General features: G+C 41.4%; 1 protein-coding gene across 4 annotated transcripts in view; it reads left to right on the top strand.

The window, feature by feature from the left end:
• Window positions 1–18,457, top strand: part of cbfb (core-binding factor subunit beta) — a 29,522-nt gene extending 11,065 nt beyond the window's left edge. The window contains exons 4-7 of one of the 4 annotated variants that reach the window (XM_070830886.1): window positions 9,645–9,761; window positions 10,176–10,271; window positions 11,671–11,736; window positions 17,587–17,669. In XM_070830886.1, the coding sequence (XP_070686987.1) occupies window positions 9,645–9,761; window positions 10,176–10,271; window positions 11,671–11,700 (243 nt within the window). In that variant the 3' untranslated portion in view covers window positions 11,701–11,736; window positions 17,587–17,669. Of the gene's footprint in view, window positions 1–9,644; window positions 9,762–10,175; window positions 10,272–11,670; window positions 11,737–17,581 lie in introns of all 4 variants that reach the window. The other 3 variants (XM_070830885.1, XM_070830884.1, XM_070830883.1) reach the window with 3 other exon arrangements.
• The last annotated feature ends 505 nt before the right edge of the window (window positions 18,458–18,962 follow it).

Genomic DNA, 18,962 nt, shown 5'->3' with positions numbered 1-18,962 from the left:
GTGGGTGTGTGTGCATGCTGCATGCTGGTGCACAACAGTGAGTGTGTTTGCACACTATCCCTGCATGCTGATGAGACAGTGGCGCCAGACTGAGGGCTAAGCCTCACACACAGATATCTACACACAAAAAGCACACACTGCACAGCATATAAACAGTAAACAAAACCTTAAACAGAGAGAAAAGAGTGAAAAGAGGCAGAAAGAGACAGACAGAGGTTAGCGGTCGGGGGGTGGGGGGTTGACTAAATGAGAAGCATATGAGTATCTGTCAGCTACATGATGGAGGAGGGTGGACTGTCTCAGACACAAAACCCAGGACAGAAACACACATGGGTTGGGCTTCATTCACTCTCACACCGTTTCCTGTATATATGCATGAACACAGCGTCTTTTTGTCTTTTTAGCACCTGGAAATTTGGTACAGACATTCATGTGCCTCTCAGATAATCCCCCAATTTTTCATCCAGTTCCATCATCAGGTCAGATTTGTATTTGTCCCACATTAACCCTTGTAAACATCACCATGTTGCATTGTAATTGTGAGCATGTTATGCTCATATTAGCATTTAGGCTCTGCTGTATCTAGGTGCAAACTCACACAACATGGCTGTGAAGTCATAATCCTGATTAAGAAAATATTACTACTTTCCACTACAAAAAGTTACTCCCCAACTTTTATTTTCTACTTCCTCTCTTCATTGAACCTCCATCCCACATTACATACCAGTGTTGCCCAAGTGGATAAAAGTTCAGATTAATAGCAAATATGGACACAGCTGTTTGTAACTGTGTAAACATTTTATTGTACCTGAGCAGCTCCACTCCAAGAACAAAATCTGCAACTACAGCTGTACTGCGCAGGACATACAGAGTCATTGACAAAACACAATTTCTACATTATAAAGCTGAAATTCATAAAAGTTGACAAAAAAAACAAGACACACCCATCTGGCCTAGGGAGATTCCCTAATGAAGCATATTCTAAAAATCCTCTTGCCCTTATCTGGTAAATAAAACAGGACACCCAGAAGTTATACAGCACGACTGTTTGTTGAAGGTGAGCACTTCCAAAGCAATCAATGCCAGAGCCAGACCGTACAGTATAATAGGTGCAAGATGTTCTGGTTTACACACTACTGCAGATTATGATGTGGTGACTGTTGAGATCCTCCCACAGCTGGAGCTCCAGTCCAGCCTTTAGAGAGCACCACATTCAATCGGTGCTGAAACATATCAACTATCAACATGACGATTCTCTCCTTTAACTGTGTGTGTGTGTGTGTGTGTGTGTGTGTGTGAGAGCAAAATAGTTCAGCTGTGTATCATGTGTGTTTGCTCTTTTCTGTTCGAGATCCTCAGGTTTCACGCCAAAGAATGAGAGAAATATATCGTATTTTTAGCACATTTGTCTGCATCCCACAGAGAATTAAAAAGTTCTTGCAGATGTGGGTGATCTTACTCTTTCTCTCTCTCTCTCTCTCTCACACACACACACAAAACCATCTAAAATCATTTCTTATCTGACACCACTGTTGCCCTCTAATTTAGTCATCAGCTTTAAGCCTCCAGGATTCTCCTCTGTCACATGCATATCGTCATTAAGTGTGTGTGGGTGGGTGTGTGTGTGTGTGTCTGTGTGTCTGTGGTGTTATGTTTCCCTCTCTACGGAAGCTGTGCCACCAGTGCGTGACTTGTCAGTGACATCATCAAAGCCAGACCACTAATTGGTTCCCTCTGCTACTGCTGCTCTGCATCTGACTGTGTGTGTGTGTGTGTGTGTGCAGTTGTGTTTTACATCTTGTGTGTCTTGAGTGATTGTTCCGTACATTTCAATGAAGCTTGTTTAATTTAAACCTGTATAAGTGAACTCTGCCTGTTCAGAGACTTTAATGTGCCACTAAGCCTCTTCCCTACATATACACCCACACCCACACACAAATACACGCACACACACTGATCCATCGCTGTCTCCTCCCACAGGGTTTCATATTTCCTGCTCTAGGCCTTAGATCAATGACCACACCCACTCCCATAATGCACTGCATTTATATGGTCTTTGTGTGTGTCACAGTGTGTATGTTGTCTTTGTGTTTCAGTGAATCTCTGTCTAAGTGCATTTACATGTACATGGTAGAGGCAGAAAGAGCGTGCGCATGTGTGTGTGCGCGCGCGCGTGTGTGTGTGTGTGTGTGTGTGTGTGAGGATAAAAAAACAGATAAAGACACAAGGTAGAAAATCTGTGAAGAGTCAGTCTAGTGTGAAATCCAGCAAGTTTGTGTCAGCTTCATTTCTCTATTCTTAGTCCTTCTCTTCCAGTAAGTGACTGCTGAGCTGGACTGAAGTATGCAACATTACGCACCTGGATTTTTACGTGTGTGTGTGTGTGTGTGTGTGTGTGTGTGTGTGTGTGTGTGAACTTGTGTTTCTGCACTCATGGTGTCATAAAAACAGGAGTGGACATTTTTCCTGTGTGTAATACAACAGTTGGTTGGGCATGATAACCAAACCACAATCTCTCCCTAGCCTTTAGTGCTTTAGTAGCCTAAACCATGTCAAACCATATGAGCTATGCAGAGTAAGTGTCACACTTCCTTGGATTTGAAAACGCCAACCTTTGGGATTATTTTTGTTGCACTAGATGCCTCACAGTGCCTATCTCTGTCACTCCAGATTCAGGGATCTGAGCCCAAATCCCTTTCTATCGACCTGACGGGCCAACACCCCACTCTTTCGAACGGTGTTTGCCCACCTCGAAGGACCGACTGACCGACTTCACATGGACACCATTGTCAAAGTTTTCGTTTGAATATTTGCTACTATCCCCAAGATCTGCTCATGTGGCAGCTCCTCAGGGCCCCTGCCCTAGACTTCAGTGCCGAGCAATGTGTCATAGCCCTCCGGCTCCTTTTCAATCAATCAGTCAATCAATCTTTATTCATATAACGGCAATTCAAAACAGTGTTATCTCAAGACGCTTTCCATAAAGAGCAGGTCTAGACCAAACCCCATAGGGTATAGGCCCTCACATTTCATGTTTCTTGTGTTTTAAAGTTTCCAAAAATGTACCATAAAACAACTCCACAAGATTTTTTTAATGAAAATACACAAGGAACTGGACTTATCGAGTTATATGATCTCTGTTTCTCTTTTGTAATTCTATCTGCAGCCTGTGTGCGGATTTGCATGATATTTCCATACCCATGAAAGCCATCGGAACAAACAGTGGTTTTTGGCCCTCTGGTGCACAGACAGGACTTTGCATAGCAATGATGCACATTATGTGTCTATAGGCAGTTAGGGACTCAGACGGGGGACGGGACCAACTTACTCCCCACACAATGGAAATACAAACTGCCAGTAAAGCAGGAAGCCATTACTTTGCAATAGCAAACATATGACCATATAAAGGTTTTCAATATTTTAATTTTGATGGTGCCTTGTTGCAGTGGGGGGACTGAATGAACAGTGAATAGATAAAACAACAACACATTTCCATGACACAGAATGTAAAGTTGATTTAAGGTCTTTACCTTCTTTTCGCATCTGGCTTTTACTGTTTGGAAGTAAACAGCATGGACAACAATACATTTGGCATCAGCCTTGATGACCTGGCTCTCTTTAAGTGACATGTGGTGTATGTGTGTGTGTTCCCTGTTGTTTTGCATCCTCTGTAATTACAGGGTGGGAGAGCTGAGGAAGAGAGAGTGATCATGCAGTGGAGAGTACCGTACTATTATACTTTGTTCGCTTTATCAAGCAGTGCATATGTATGTGTGTATGTGTGTGCGTTAGACAATAGGTCAGCAGACGTTGCATTCAGTGTGGGATTAGGAACAGAAGGCCAGTAATGTGCTTTATCTCCACCTGCTGCTGTCACACCTGAGACACACACACACACACACACACACACACACACACACACACAAACTGATTACTGCTTCAGCTCCTCTCCGTCATTGTCTCTTTCCCTCCCTTTCTCTTTTAATATGAATTTTTTCATCAATGTGATGAGCTGAAATTATGAGTCACTGACTCGATCAGCTGATCACAATTATCAACTACTTTTATAATCAATTAATTATTTGAAAGTCGTCGATTGGATGACAGAAACTATTCCTGAACAGTTAATCAAGAAAATAATTGTCAGATTAATTAATGATAAGAACAATAAATAGAAATGTTTAGTCGCTGCACCAATACTTTGTTTGTGAGGTAGTTCCCTTACTGGATTAGCCCACATTGTCTGGTTATTTTATTCATAAACAGTTTCTCAGTGCATTTTCCACACACAGACATATATATATATATACATATATATACATGGTCCTCATCAATTAACTCCTTTGTACTTCTCTTCGGCTGTTTAAATGACTCTCTCTGACTCTCTCTCTCTCTGTCCTCTCATCTTTATGCTCCCCTCCTCAGTTTTATCTCTTTTATTCCATCGATCAGAAGTGAAAACATGACGTCCATGCAGGAGTTGGTTTCAGTAGAGTTACTATGTCTTTGTTGTTAGCTGTGAAAGAGTGTGTGTGTCAGGGTGCTGTGGCGAGGGAGCATGAATCAGGAATGATTCATGTGATATGAACTTGAGAGCCACATTGTCCTGGTTTTTTTGCTAATATATTGTTTGATTAATATTGTTTTGCAGTACAGTTTTGTAATCTGAGTCAGGAGAAGAGGATGGTGGTGGTGCTTGATTTGATTAGAGACAGAGAAAAAAAGAAAGAAAGAAAGAAGAAAGAGGGAGAGAGCATGAGTTGGTCTGTGACTGGCTGCTGACTCAGACACACACACACACATTTTTTGTGTGAATAACACACATAGACACAGATGTCCAGACAGTCACTAGAGCTCATCTTTAATCTAACCGATTCTCTCTCTCGCTCATACATACACACACACACTGATGTTGACTGTTTGAACGTAACAAGCAGCCTCCCAGACGCTCTGAGACTCATTGATGTAACATTCTTGTGGATAATAACATAATTACAGCACTAAATCAGCTGGTGCCACCAGCTTAGACCATACACACACACACACACACACACACACAGAAGAGACAGCTCACGAGACTGAAAACACAGATGCCCATTGTGTTCACACACGTCATGGGCATTGGTCAGTGTGTGTGTGTGTGTGTGTGTGTGTGTGTGTGTGTGTGTGTGTGTGCAGCAGTGGGCAGTTGTGCTGACTAGATAGTTGGCACCAGGCTGAATGAGAGGCACTATGCCAACACATCCCTCTACATCTGCGTCACACCCTGCCTGCCAACACACTCTCACACACTCTCACACACACACACACACACACACACAAAGAATGGGAAGCACACTTACAGTAGCTTGAAGAGGTTTAGATCAAAATGGACTGATTCTGAAGGCTGGCTGTATCAGTTTGTGTTCAGGTCACTGCTGAGCAGTCATGTTGGGTTGGAATAAAATAAGGTCGGAAGGAAATTGTGCTCATGATTCACAGAAGGACAAAAAATCCCCAATGAAAGACTATAGAATTGGTTCACACTGATTCACAAAGGCTGCAGCTGGTTGCTGTTGACACATAAAATCATCTATTTTCAGCTATTTTTCATGTGGAACGTCATCCACATGCTTTACAAGTACAAGGACTTTGTGATCGCTGAGAGTTGTTGATTTTAGCAAAAATCTTCCACTATGTCATCTTACTTTTAGCTATGATGTTTTGCAACATGCCCATCATGTCTGCTGTGGAAACTCAGAAACATGTGATGCAGAGGACTGTCCGCAGAAATGTGATAAATGTTCAGCTGCCAGAATCACAGGACAAAATGATGCAATTACATGCATGCCTGTAGTGAAGGATGTTAATTTAAAGGAAAAATCTGTATAAAGTGTCCCAGTAAAGTGTCGTCTAGAGCCGCCTCATCATAGATTCTCATAGAGTCTCTGAACTCTATTGGAGGGATGAACACATTCATCCAAAGGATATATAACACATCATTCAAGACTCGTCAGGAAGCTCTCATGTCTTGAAATGCAAGCATCAACATTTGTCATGTTTCTCTGCTCATTTATTCCAGGTTTTTCTGTCATTTGTGTATTCAGTAACACAAAACACAGACGTATTTCACATAGACACATGTGGTTTTGTCTCGTGAAATTTCCCAAGATGAAGGAAAGTACACATGTGGGTTTTGAGAATTTAAAGGTTCCCTGTGGAGTTTTTAACTTCTAATAACGCTATGGAGCTGTGTTTCCTCCATTTTGTTCATCAGTTTCACACTATCCCAGTGATTGACCCTAATTTGTGGTAACATGTCAAGATATGTTGCAATGTGCCAGCGAAAGCAGGAAGGACAAAGAATTTTCAATTGCGAATGTTATAATAGAGCTCTACAGGGCACCTGAAATATGTGAAAATATGATGTTCACATCTACTGATTTAATTTCCAGTTGAAAGTTTGCATCTTAACATTATAACGAGATGACCATATGTTTTGTATGTTCAACGTTTATCTAACGTTACATGTTTCGTGTGTAAAATGCTTATGTGCAAAGTAACGCTCAGCTTTCAAATAAATATCTATTGGAATAGTTAATATGTGTCCAGATGTTTTTAACTTCTTTAGAAATCATTTCAGAATGACTACCAGGCACAGTCCGATAAATCCAAATCAGCACATCAACACTAATCTTCCCACATGATCTCTGAGACCTAAAGTAGGGCGCTGCTGTACCAAACTTACATTCGGTTTTAGAGCGAGTCTGAATTTCCATTTAATTTCACCCTGCTTCCTTTTCTCACTAACAGTGTGCTGCAGTGTGTAGGGTTCCCCTGTCTATGCGCATGTGTGTGTGTGTCTGTTAGAGTGGATGTGGGGGTTGACATGGTTCTTTCTCAGAGGAAGTCTGTGGTCGGGCCGTTTCTACATATTTTCCTCTCACACACACACACACACACACACACACACACACACACATACAGAAACACACACACATTTTCCCTGTCAAGCCAAATGAAGCTCACTTCTAAAAGCACCATACACCCCAGGAGATGTGGAAGCCATCTCTCTCTCTCCATCTCTCTCTCTCTCTCTCTCTCTCTCTCTCTCTCCCTCTCTCTCTGACACACACACATACAGAAAAACGTTCACTCAAAAATAAACACAAAAAACCCACAGTCTCTTGGAGTGCAGTCTCCCCTGCTACCCCGGTGCAGTGTGGGTAGCTGTGGTAAAAGAGGTCCCTGTGAGAGGCTGTCCAAAAATAGCCTGAGTAAAAATGCAGGAACGTGGAGCTCGCTCAGTGTCACACAGAAAAATCATCTGTGTGTTTGTGTGTGTGTAGTGGGGGTGTGTTTGATTTTGTTAATTTATTGCTAAATACTTGTTTACTTGGATAAAAATACCACCTGAAAACTTTCTACCCTGGGAAAAGCACACGGTCTGCGTCTCTCTGCCTCTCACTGTCTGTTTTCTCCTCTCCTTTCGTGGGAAAGAGGAACACAGTGAGACAAAAAGAAGAAACAGAAAAAGAGCAAATTAGGTTTTAGCTTATTCACCCTATGCTTAGTGTGTCACTTTTTTGTCACATTTTTGACTGAAAGACAGGTTCATACGACTCTGGTTTAATGCCAATCCAAACCTTTGTTTAAGTACAAATGTGTGTGTGAATATTTAGTCAGTGTGATCGTGATTAGATACATTTTTGTCATAGGACTCCTGAGGAAATGCAATGAATCTGAAGAAATGCTCCATACCACAATGAAAATTCAATCGTTATTAGGTTCAAATAATCAAAGAGGCTCTTCTCAGACTTTTCAGAAATATTATTGCACAGCCCCTTTAAACTCAAGTCACGTTTGGAGGCAAAAATGCCATATAAATTCCTCGCACCCTACTAAGATAGTGAGAGAGGAAAATGTAGGAAGGTAAATATTGGACTTTGGAGGCCACAGTACAGATATTTGGTTACAAAACTAAAGTAAAATGCTGCCACATGCTGTTTGCAGGTCATGAAATGGATATTTTGTGTATTTTGGAACTGTTAAAAGACAGACCTGTAACTTAAATAGATAGCTACATGGGTTTGCTGTGAGCTGTGCCTTTAATCAAGGATACTATCGTCCGTTTCCTTAACAAGAAATTTTTTATTGCCAAATTATGAGAAACTGTTGAGTTTGGTCCATTCTGCAGCAGCTTGGATTTACCTACAGCAGCCAAGACAGACTGCCAATCTAAACAGAGAAATGCCTCAGTGATCCTACACATGTACACATTCCCTAACCTCATGAAAATACACACACACTCATACATATATACACACTCACACACACACACTCACAGCACACGCACTCACTCACATGTGTGGTGGTTCTATTGCTGCCTTTCTGGCACAGAGCCACATCCATGTAATATAACCAGGAGTTGAGAGACAGACAAAGTCTGACCCTCCTCTGTCTGTCTGAGAGTGTGACGCTGCAGACTGGGCTTACTGTGCTGCTCAGTGTACAAGACGAAGACAAAGGGATTAGTAGAATACAGTAAGCACTTCTAGTCCCCTTATTATCACCGCTCACTCTCCCACTGCCCTGCTCTTCCTTTCACAGATAGACTAAATAGACACCAACACAAGGTCAGACAAGGCAGATGATCAGCTAGTGCTGTTTTGGACCTTTTTTGTTATTAGCCTGATGGCTTAGCTGAAGACACACAAAGAGCGAAGGAACATGCCGGGATAAAAGCTGCACCCTGAGATAAAAGACCACAGTCATATTTTAGCTGCGAGTGTGTGAAAAAAGTCACAGACCCTGGGCCACAGCCATAAAAATTAAAACATAAAACACCCACACACATAAAAATAAGGAAAAGAAGAAAATGTTTTAGGCATATGATATTTACTTTGGATCACTTCGCCCCCACGTAGTCCAATACAAACGCTTACTTTTCCACTCAAACAGGAGACATCTTCCAACTGATGGCGCACACGCACACTTAAATACATTTACATCAGTGTGTGTATGTGTGTGTGTGTGTGTGTGTGTGTATGTGTGATTTACTAGTCCACCACTCAATTGTACTGGAGAGGTTTTGACGTAGGTGTCCTCTTTTATAGCGGTAATAGCCCGGGGAGGGAGGAGATCTCCCAAACACAGAGCTTTGTATTATTCTGGAGAAACAGCTGATGGTTTCTGATTTAAGTAATTCAATTCCCTACACAACTCCAGGTCATTTTTAGCTGCTGCTCCTTCCTGAGGCTAATGTGCAACTGGCCAATATTTTTTTCTAAGTCATAAGAAATATAATTAAACTTTTATGGTTCTGGAAAAGCATCAGATCTCAGTTCTCTGTCTATTGTTGTCATTCTTGTTTCCAATGTGGCTTCTTTCCATATTAGTTGAACCCATTTAGATTGACTAAAGAAGCATTCATTAGAGATTTTCCACCATCTGAGGACATTACCAAGAGAGGAACTTACCATGACAAACATAGTTTCACACAACACATACATTCAATGAAGTACTGAGTACTGAACTATGCTAAGTTTCAGATCTGCAGTACTGAAAATATTGAACAGAGCTGCAGTTATGTACAAAGGAAAAAAAATAAACTCTCTTGATATCTCTCTCTCACTCTCTCTCTCTGCCTCTCTCTCTTTCCCCAGGTCCACTTAAAGGCTCCTATGATCCTGAACGGGGTTTGTGTGATCTGGAGAGGCTGGATCGACCTACAGAGGCTGGATGGGATGGGATACCTGGAGTATGATGAGGAGAGGGCACAGGTGAGGGACACATTCCTCTGTGTGTGCAGCATTCAACATCCTTTTCTTGTCTTCACTTCCTCTTTTCCTACAAAATGAAAGAAGCCAGGGTCTGTGGAGTTAGACAGAACTGACCTTACCAGACCTCAGTAGCCATCTTCTCTGCTTGAGGCTTGTGGCTCCTGCATTGTGGGTAATGTTGGGGCCAGGTTTTGTGATAGTGATAGAGTATGAAATAAAAAAAAAGACAGCATTGTCTGCAGCATTGATAATGATCATATTTAAAATAGAACTGTCCATCAGGAGTCTGACAATGCTAATCATTTGTCAATGGGACCTCTTTATCATGCAAGCGCTATAAAGTTCACTTTGTGTGTGTGTGTGTGTGTGTGTGTGTGTGTGTGCGTGCGTGTGTGCGTGCGTGTGTGTGTGCAGCATGAGGATACTTTGGCCCAGGCAGCGTTTGAAGAGGCTCGACGCAGAACCAGAGACTTTGAAGACAGAGACCGATCACACAGAGAGGATCTTGAGGTGAGAGGGCCCTGTGAAGGAGGTGATGATGGTCTGCCATCTGAAAGACAAGATGACTGTTATTTGACAATGCAGCTCCAACTGTAAAAGGACCAATCTGCTTCCTCTTTAGACCTATGTTGGCCTTGCAAAGCCGTCCTAAATGCCACAAATTCTCATCCAGATTCTAGTCTGGGTAACGTGCACTAGGGGTCATTTGGGCCCAGCAATGCTTTGTTTCACTGTAAGCCTGTTGCACCTCTGTCCACAAACATCACCACAGCTGGGTGTAGCCACTGCATCTGTAAGCACAGCCATTTTGAGTACATGTCTGCATCACTGGAGGTCACCGAAAGCAACATTTTTAGCTGCTGTTTGGTGACTCTGTAAAGTAACCATCTGTAAATGTAAAATAAGCTTGATTCAGAGGCCGTGTGACTTTTTTGGGCCTTAAATTTATTCAGAAAGTGACTTCTATGAGACATTTCCAGAACAGGAGCCACTTTTTTTTTTTTTTGTTTCAGTTTGAAAATAGCAATCAAAGACAATTGATATTCGAGCAGGTAGTTCACACATAGAACAGGACTCATGTTGGAGTCTGAGCGACATGTCAGTCATCTAAAGTTCAGCTGCGTGAAACTTCAGTTTTGTGGGCTGGCTTTGCAGGGCTAGACTTAACCAACTGGAAATTTGCAAATATTATTTTCAGATTCAGTCATAGATCTAAACCAAGCAGCATCAAAACAGCTTGCATTGTCTCGCTAGCAAAACATTCAGATTAATGCTTCATCTTCTAGCAAATGTGCCCTTAATTTGTTCTACATTTGCTATAGTAAGTCTGTATTGATCTGTGTTTAAAGAAGACTAAACACCGATTTATTAAGGGTCAAATTTCCAGTTGGTTTTCCTTTGCTTAGCGCTCGGGGTGGCTTAGGGTTGTGTGATGTGTGGTTGTGTGCTTTAATGATGTACTTATTTATGTAGGTTTTTACAATTAGAATCATAGGTTTAGTGCATGATCAGTTTGACTATAAATCTAATCTGATAATTGATTTGATATTATTGAACTATTGAATGACTGATTCAGTTTTGTCAGGTGTCTCAAAAGCCTCAGAAGGGAAAGTAGTTTCTTTACTTTACCTGTCGCAGAAAAACAACCCACCGAAGTAACAACTGCACAGCAATTGTAAAGTCTAAATGCAAGGAATTTGTGAATTGCATTTTGTTCATTGAATTATCATTGTGGACCAATTTGTGTTGTCTCAATGTCTTTACACTGTCCATTTGAATTTTGAAATCGCCCCAAATGTATTCAATTACTTGAGACAAACTCACTTTCCCAGCAAGGCTTTGGGGAGATCGATGGCATCCTTCCTAAGATGACGCCCTACGAATGAACCCCAAATTGTTTATTTTTTAGGACCCTGTGGTTTCTAAAATCTGGGACTGATGACACACAGACAGACAGCCAGCAGAAAAGAACAGGGTCTGTGTCCTTCATTTCTCACCATCTATCACACTGTCATGCACTAAACCACCCTTGTGTGTGTGTGCATGTGTGTGTGTGTGTGTCCACCTGTTTTATCTATGTTTGTGCCTTCTTGTGTTTGTCCATTATTTTCTGTGTGTGTCTGTGACCACCGGCAGCTGTCTGCGTGTTTATTTTCTCTTATGTGTTTGTACATGCATGCCCTTCTAATGAATATCTGCCTCTGCTTTTTTAATGCTTGTGTGGCGTGAGAGACGGAAACAGTAAGATGTGACCATTTTATTGCTCCTCTGCACAATAACACTGACACGCGCACACACACACACACACACACACGTCAAGACCTACCACAGCTTTGCAGCACATGGTCCTGCAGAATTTAGAGAGAAAGGAAAGGCAGGAACTCAGCACATGGAGAGAACGTGGGAAGTTGGTGGGGATGAGAAGCACAGATGAGAGGAAGAGAAAGACACGATGAAAAAAAAAGAAGGAGAGGCATTTATTGAAGGTCGTCTTTCATCTGACTGATCTCATGTTTCTTCCCAGAGGCTCTCAGAGAAAAAGAAAACCTTGTGTCTCCTGCTGAATCAATATAAGTTCCACCACTATCTCTTAAAAAAACACATGCACTGTAAAAGCCATGAGAGTTCCCAGCAGGAACTATTTAGATTCAGATTTGGAACAAAAAAAGTGGATACAGAGTCCCATATTTATATATTGTATATATTTGATGCAGCTATTTCTTTACTGGATCATATCTCACCTTTAATCTCAAAGCATTATCAGTCTGAGAGATGTGTAAAATGATTCATGTTCTCATTCTCTAACTTCTGTCAGTAGGTTTGCATTAAATATCCACAGTGAAGGAATACTTCTGTTGGCTTTGTATCATTACAGTGTGGGTGGAATACATTAACGAACAATGTTAAACTTTCCACCATGCGGCCTGCACCCAGAGCTCCACGCTCATTTCACAGCAAACTTTTGCTGGGTCTAAGGCTACTTCTGCAATTTTTGTGGAGGAAGAGGCTGCCAGCCAGTGAGGATAGCAGCACAGTGCATTCTGGTTGTTGTAGGTTTTTCTATCACATCACTTTTTCTCTGTTTTTTCTGGTCATATGGCACCATTTTCAAAATTCTACTGCATAGACAGCCCAGTTTTAGAAGAAGACCATCTTTAGAGCAGTGGGGAATTTACTGCAGTTGGATTCTTTTTATGTGTTGAATATGAAGCTACACCACTGAACCACTTGCCACAGCATGTGTTCTTTTCATTAAAGAGTGAACAGGAATAACAAAATGCATTTCAATCCAAGCAACACCTCTGAAGAAGCTGCTGTTCTTCATTTATGTGCGTGCATGTTTTACCATAATTTGCTGAGAAGTCCTAAAATGATTAGGACTGTTCTGCAGATCTCCTTAGACTCAAGTGTTAAGAAGATTGTAAAAAGGCTTTTACTTCCGCACTGCAACAGTAAGACGACACATGAGCTACTTTCAGAATTTTGGGTGACTTATGAGTGATTTCTTTTGTTTGTACGATTGAAGGTTGAAAATTCCTGCCTGGATGCGTCATACACTGAAAACAGTTTAAAATCCTACAAGTTAAGCTTAGCAAATACCATATATTCTGAATTATCTCAGAATGTTTCTCAATAAGCGCACAGGAAATTGCACAATCCTTAACAATTTAATATTGTCCTCTTTAGTTTTGTTTTTGCTGATATTCATAGACTGGAGGCCTTGGATATACTGTTTATGTGTAGAAAAGCATGGATTTACCAACTTTACACATTTTTGTCTTGAGGGATGCTTTGAAGGCTTGCGCTTGTTTTAGTACTAGTGCGTGATTTTGTCGTGTGAGCAGTGCAGTAGTGACCTCTGTAGAGCGTGAGGATTTAGAATGAGTAATATTTGAAAAATGTTTCAATTATCAACAAAAAATACTCCTATTGTCTTTCAGATGATTGGACAAGCCATTACAAAGTTAGCTTCATAACACATTTGGCCGTATGAACCAAATTCGAACGTTGAATGTTATCGGAAGAGAAGCAGCACAGCGGGATCCTCCAGATCTGCTCTGAGCTGTTTCTCAGGGTGTGACTGACGAGTATTTGCTGAATAGCTGCACAGATTCAGCCTCTGCATTTCTGTGGTCTGAACTCCACCTCTCCTTCTGCCTCCCTTTCTCTCTCTGTTTGTCTCTCTACTGAGCTGCTCCATCTAGTTATCTCTCTGTCCTGTCATCCAAAGGCGGAGCTCACTTCTACTTCTATCCATCAGGCAGACATCACTAAATGTGTGCTCTTTTTGTATTTGTTGCGTGTAGGAATAAGCCACATTTGACCCATACTTCCAGTCTACATTTGTAAAACAGACATGCTGAATGGTTCAGTTGTGAATCTTCAGTAAACGACCAGGCAGAGAAGCACATTAAACAGTGGGTGAAAGAGAGAGAGTGAGAAGTGTGAGTTAACTAAGGCAGGCGTAGGAGGAGAGGGGTGCCATACAGTTACACTGTAGTGTATACATGCATACATTTCTCATGCTTGCATTGGGTATTAATGATGGGTCACCACTCATGATTAATGTTACTGTACGTTTCAGTATCATTTACATATCTGGAGCTTACACAGGGCTTGACACTCGACTGAAGTCACCACAAGTGGTATTCACCATCTCAAAATGTTACATGTTTTTAAATCCAAAATGTAAATCTGAGAAAACATCTGAAACACTATTTAAACTATGAACGTGTCACTCATAACCAGGAGAAGGACGACTTTAAAGGTTATCAGGAGCTTTAGATGAGCCCATTACATTTACGTTTACCTCTGTGATGACTTGAAATGATCAGAAGAGATTAGGAGGAGAGCTGTGTCACTCAGTCCATTTCTTATTTTGGGTTAAGCAGCTTTTATTTCAGTAAAGCTCAGCAGAAAAGCTTTTTTCTCCCCTGGGTGCTCACTGAATATAAAGCTGTTTCCCCTTTAGTTCCTGAAGCCTTGTCATTTTGGCAGATACAACATTTTTCATCCAAAAGCAGTCATATTCCAGTCATTCAAGGTCAGAAGGTACCTGTCAGGATGATGGATGAAGAAGCAATAGATCGAGAAGAAATGTGCCTTTTAACTCACACGCACACACACACTCTCACACACACACACACACACGCACACACACACAAACTTCTCCAAGTGCTCAGCTGAAAGAGATTTGGTGGTGAATGATGAGCTGGCACTGAAAGCATTAATATATCATTAGTATTGATCTCCATCAAACCCCCTGCTTTGACTTACATACACACACACACACATTCAGAGACACATTCAGATACTGTACAGGCACATGTGTGCATAAATTCGCAGATACAGCAAATCTAAATGTGTCACCACACACACTCAGACACACACTCCTCCTGTATTGAGTTGTGGTTAAGCGGCCTATAGTAGCTCAGCAGGCTTCCATCTGTGTGTGGATCAATACAGAAAGCTCTCCTGCCCTTATGTTTAGCAAAGACCACTCCCTTCTTCAGACACAAACAACACACAGCTAAAGGATGTGATGCAGCAGCAACGGGGCTCAGTGAAAACACTGGATATTTGTTCACAGCTATGAGCGACTTGTTTTTTTTTACCTCATACACACCTCCACAGACTGGGGATTATATTTCAATCTCATCCATGTCCATATCTGAGTGTATTTTAAATAACTCCAACCTCAAAATAGCATGTAACTGATACTGTAAATTGTAAACAGTGTTTACTAAAAGGGATATGTTTAATAGGAGGGGAATCTACTGGTTTCCATTTTTCTCTGATTTTGATCTGTACATCGTGCACATATTTCGGCTGAGCTATGGCAGGATGATCAGAAAAAAAATGTGAAGTGAAACTTCTGCTGAAAAGGCCTTTCTCACATTCTGACCTGTCAAAGCAGGAGATCAGTCACAACATTTCTGAACATTCATTGCTAACTGTTAAAAAAAATTAGTTTTCTAGCGATGACCACCCGTGGCAAATACATACTGGTTATTGTATATTCAGACCTGCAATAATTGATTTTTTGGCCACTTGGGGGCAACAGAATCAAGCCGCAAACACACTGACATATCGTCACCTTCCAAGTCAATAGCCAACTTGTCAGCAAACATCTTCTTTACCGTCGGGCAGTCATGGGGCAACTTTAAGGTTCAGTGTTTCAAATTAAAGTCCAATGCTGACTCTCATTTTTAGCTCTGTTTTTGTCTCCACCAACTCCTGAGGGAAACATCTGGCACCTGAGCTGCTAAATTCTTCACTATGTTCACACGTACAGTAGGTTTAGCGTGTGACTCCATTTTGATCCAAGATCCAAAACGTGGTCCGTCTGATTGAGCCACACATTTAAAGCAACAGAAGCCTTTCCAGAGGAGACAGTCAGGAGTCAGTCTGGCTGCGAGGAGTCAAAATGGTAGCATGACATACTGTATGTGTGTGTGCATGTGACTGTGTGTATGTTGCTATTATGGTGAGTCATTGAGATGACACAAACTACATTCCAGTTGAACTAAGCAACCCCTTTACTATCTCTGTCTGCATTTCTGTCTGCTCTGCTCCCTGCCTCACCTCTAACCCACACTTTTGTCAGCCCCTCTCCTTTCTCCCCTCCCTCCCTTCAGTCACTCTCAGCTATCACTCAAGTGTAAACACATAACCACAAGTATTTTTTACAGCAGCAGCAGGTCATGCCACGGGCTCACCAGCACACACACTCACACTACACACAGTCATGAAATATATTTAAAAGTCTTGTAATGCTGATGGCCTGTAATGATGACCTAATAATCCACTCAGTGTGTGTGTGTGTGTGTGTGTGTGTGTATGTGTGTGTGTGTGTGTTTATCTGTGTCAGACAGCCTGCATGTCTGCCAGTCTATCTGTCTGTCTGTCTGTCTGTCTGTCTGTCTGTCTGCCTTTCTGCCCGTCTGTCTGCCAGCCACCTTGACTAAAATATCAACACTAGTGAGGTGTATAAACAGCAGCACTGAGCCTGAGTCATCTGACTCCCTCTAGTGACAGTTTGTGGAACTGCAGCTTCTTTTTTCTGTAGTTGTAGAAAAAGTTATTGATCCCTCAAACTGACAAACCAAATTGACAATTGTTGTTCTCGCACTTGGCTCCTGTCTGAGCTCATGGAGGTATGATTTCAATTGAACTCACCTATAGCATTCATGAGCAGTGTATAAATTATGAATAATTTGCTTATGACATGGATTGTAAGCACCTATTAGGCCATTTTTAGTGTTTATTTTGTCATCAATTTTCCACAATTTTCAGCAAATTTAGTTTATTCAGTTTATTTAAATTTAATAAAGTATTCATAAGTACAGTAGATGCTTCATTACACTGTATAATTCAGTTCTAATCGTATATAATTATGTAATATGTGTCTTCATCTACAAGCACTTTTAATACTGCTGCACTTGTTTACTCACATTTAGTAAATACTTTATAACACATTGTAACTGGTTTTAAAGCTATATAATTATATATGATAATATATTAATATACAGTGTTTTTATTATTGTATTTAGTATTGCTTATGTTCTGCCTATAAATGTTAAAAGCTCTTAAAAAGTATATAATGTACATCTCAAGGGGTTCAAGGAAAGTGTTAACAATATGTCTGTACACCTGCATACACCTGTATGCTTGAAAAACTGTACTTAATTTATTGTCTCTTTCTCTCTGATCCCTCTCCTGCTTCCTTTGACGTGCCCTTTTTCCTGTCGTCTCACCCTTTCTCTCCACGTCTCTCTCTATCACTCTCTCTCTCATCTCCTCCCCTCTTTTCTCCCCAGTCCAGACGACAGCAGGACCCCAGCCCTGGCTCAAATATGGCCAACGCTGACGTGGAACACAAGATGCGCTGAGGAGGACAAGGATGGGGAAGGGAGGAAGAGGAGAAAACCAGGGCTGGACGTGCATTCACTTTCAATACAATCAACTGAAACAAAAATCAATTGAAACTGCAATTGTAGAACAATTGTTCACCAGTATTTCTTAACTGGTTTCATAGACGGTTTTCTCATGCCAACCATGTTTTTGTTTTTATTTTTGAGATATTTAAACGTAGAAGACAATAAACCTCCTGAACTGATTGAATTGAAAGTGAAGCAAGCCCTAAAAACGAAGGATTAAAAGGAATAAGGACACAACAGACCTGGGCAAAAAGTAGTTAAATATATTTAAATGCAGTGGAAGAAAAATGAACAGTTGATTTAGCATTACATTGCAATCGTGACACATCACAGGTTGAAGTTATTTCTCTAATATATAAAACAGTAAGAAACCTTGATATTTGATTGATTTTTGTCCAGGTCTTAAAGGATTTGATAGATAGGTTTAGGTTCAAGTACCAAAAGTATATTTTCGATTAATGCAAGCTGTTGAAAGTAGAGAGGGAGGGGCTGTAAGGGGGGTGGGGGGGGTTGGCTAGGAGGAGCAGAGGAAAGAGAGATTTGTTGGGCTCAGGGTCACGGTCAGGGCTTATTGGTCAGGATTACCTGTAGAGCATGCATCAAAAGTGAGGTGTTGACACAAAAAAAAGAAGAAATGTTTCTGCATTGTTCAGTGTTGTGCAACACTTCACATTTGTGAACATGCCCTTGTTAACCTCCACTATGCCGAGCTCACTTCCTGAAACCTGCTGTTTTCTCAGACCAAAGTTCACTTTGCTGGAAAGGGGGGGAGGGAGGGAGGGGAGGGGGGGGGGCTAGTATGGGAAATGGAGTCAAATTGGGCAGGTGGGAAAAAAGCATCCAGAGAGAATCATGCCAGTGTATAGGGGTGAAGATGTGTTTGCTGTACTATGATTCATGATCCCTTTACAACATCAATATGGTGAGATGCCCGTGACTGTAGAATCACAGAAAATGTAGCAACAACCTTGAGGCAGGAGAGTTAACAAAGAAAACAGCTACGAACTCTCCTACCCTTGGCTCTGGAAGTGTGTATTGGAGAGGGGGGTGGGGGATCAACGTCAAGTCGAACATCCTTCGTCTTCTGAGGGGTTTTGCACTATGTGATACAATCAGTCTTGTGCCCCACATGGATTTTCTTTATATGCATGAACCCAAACACAGGCCTACCTATGTTCTTTACTGTTCCCTGTGCAGTCTGTTTATTGTGAGAGCACTCTCTCTGCAGCGCTTTGATAAGGAATAACTGGGTGATTCATCG

The sequence above is a fragment of the Pempheris klunzingeri genome, chromosome 5 (genome assembly GCF_042242105.1).
Source record: "Pempheris klunzingeri isolate RE-2024b chromosome 5, fPemKlu1.hap1, whole genome shotgun sequence".
Classification (NCBI taxonomy): domain Eukaryota; kingdom Metazoa; phylum Chordata; class Actinopteri; order Acropomatiformes; family Pempheridae; genus Pempheris; species Pempheris klunzingeri.
The sequence above is the reverse complement of the archived record's forward strand: the minus strand, read 5'-3'. Positions and strand labels throughout refer to the sequence as shown.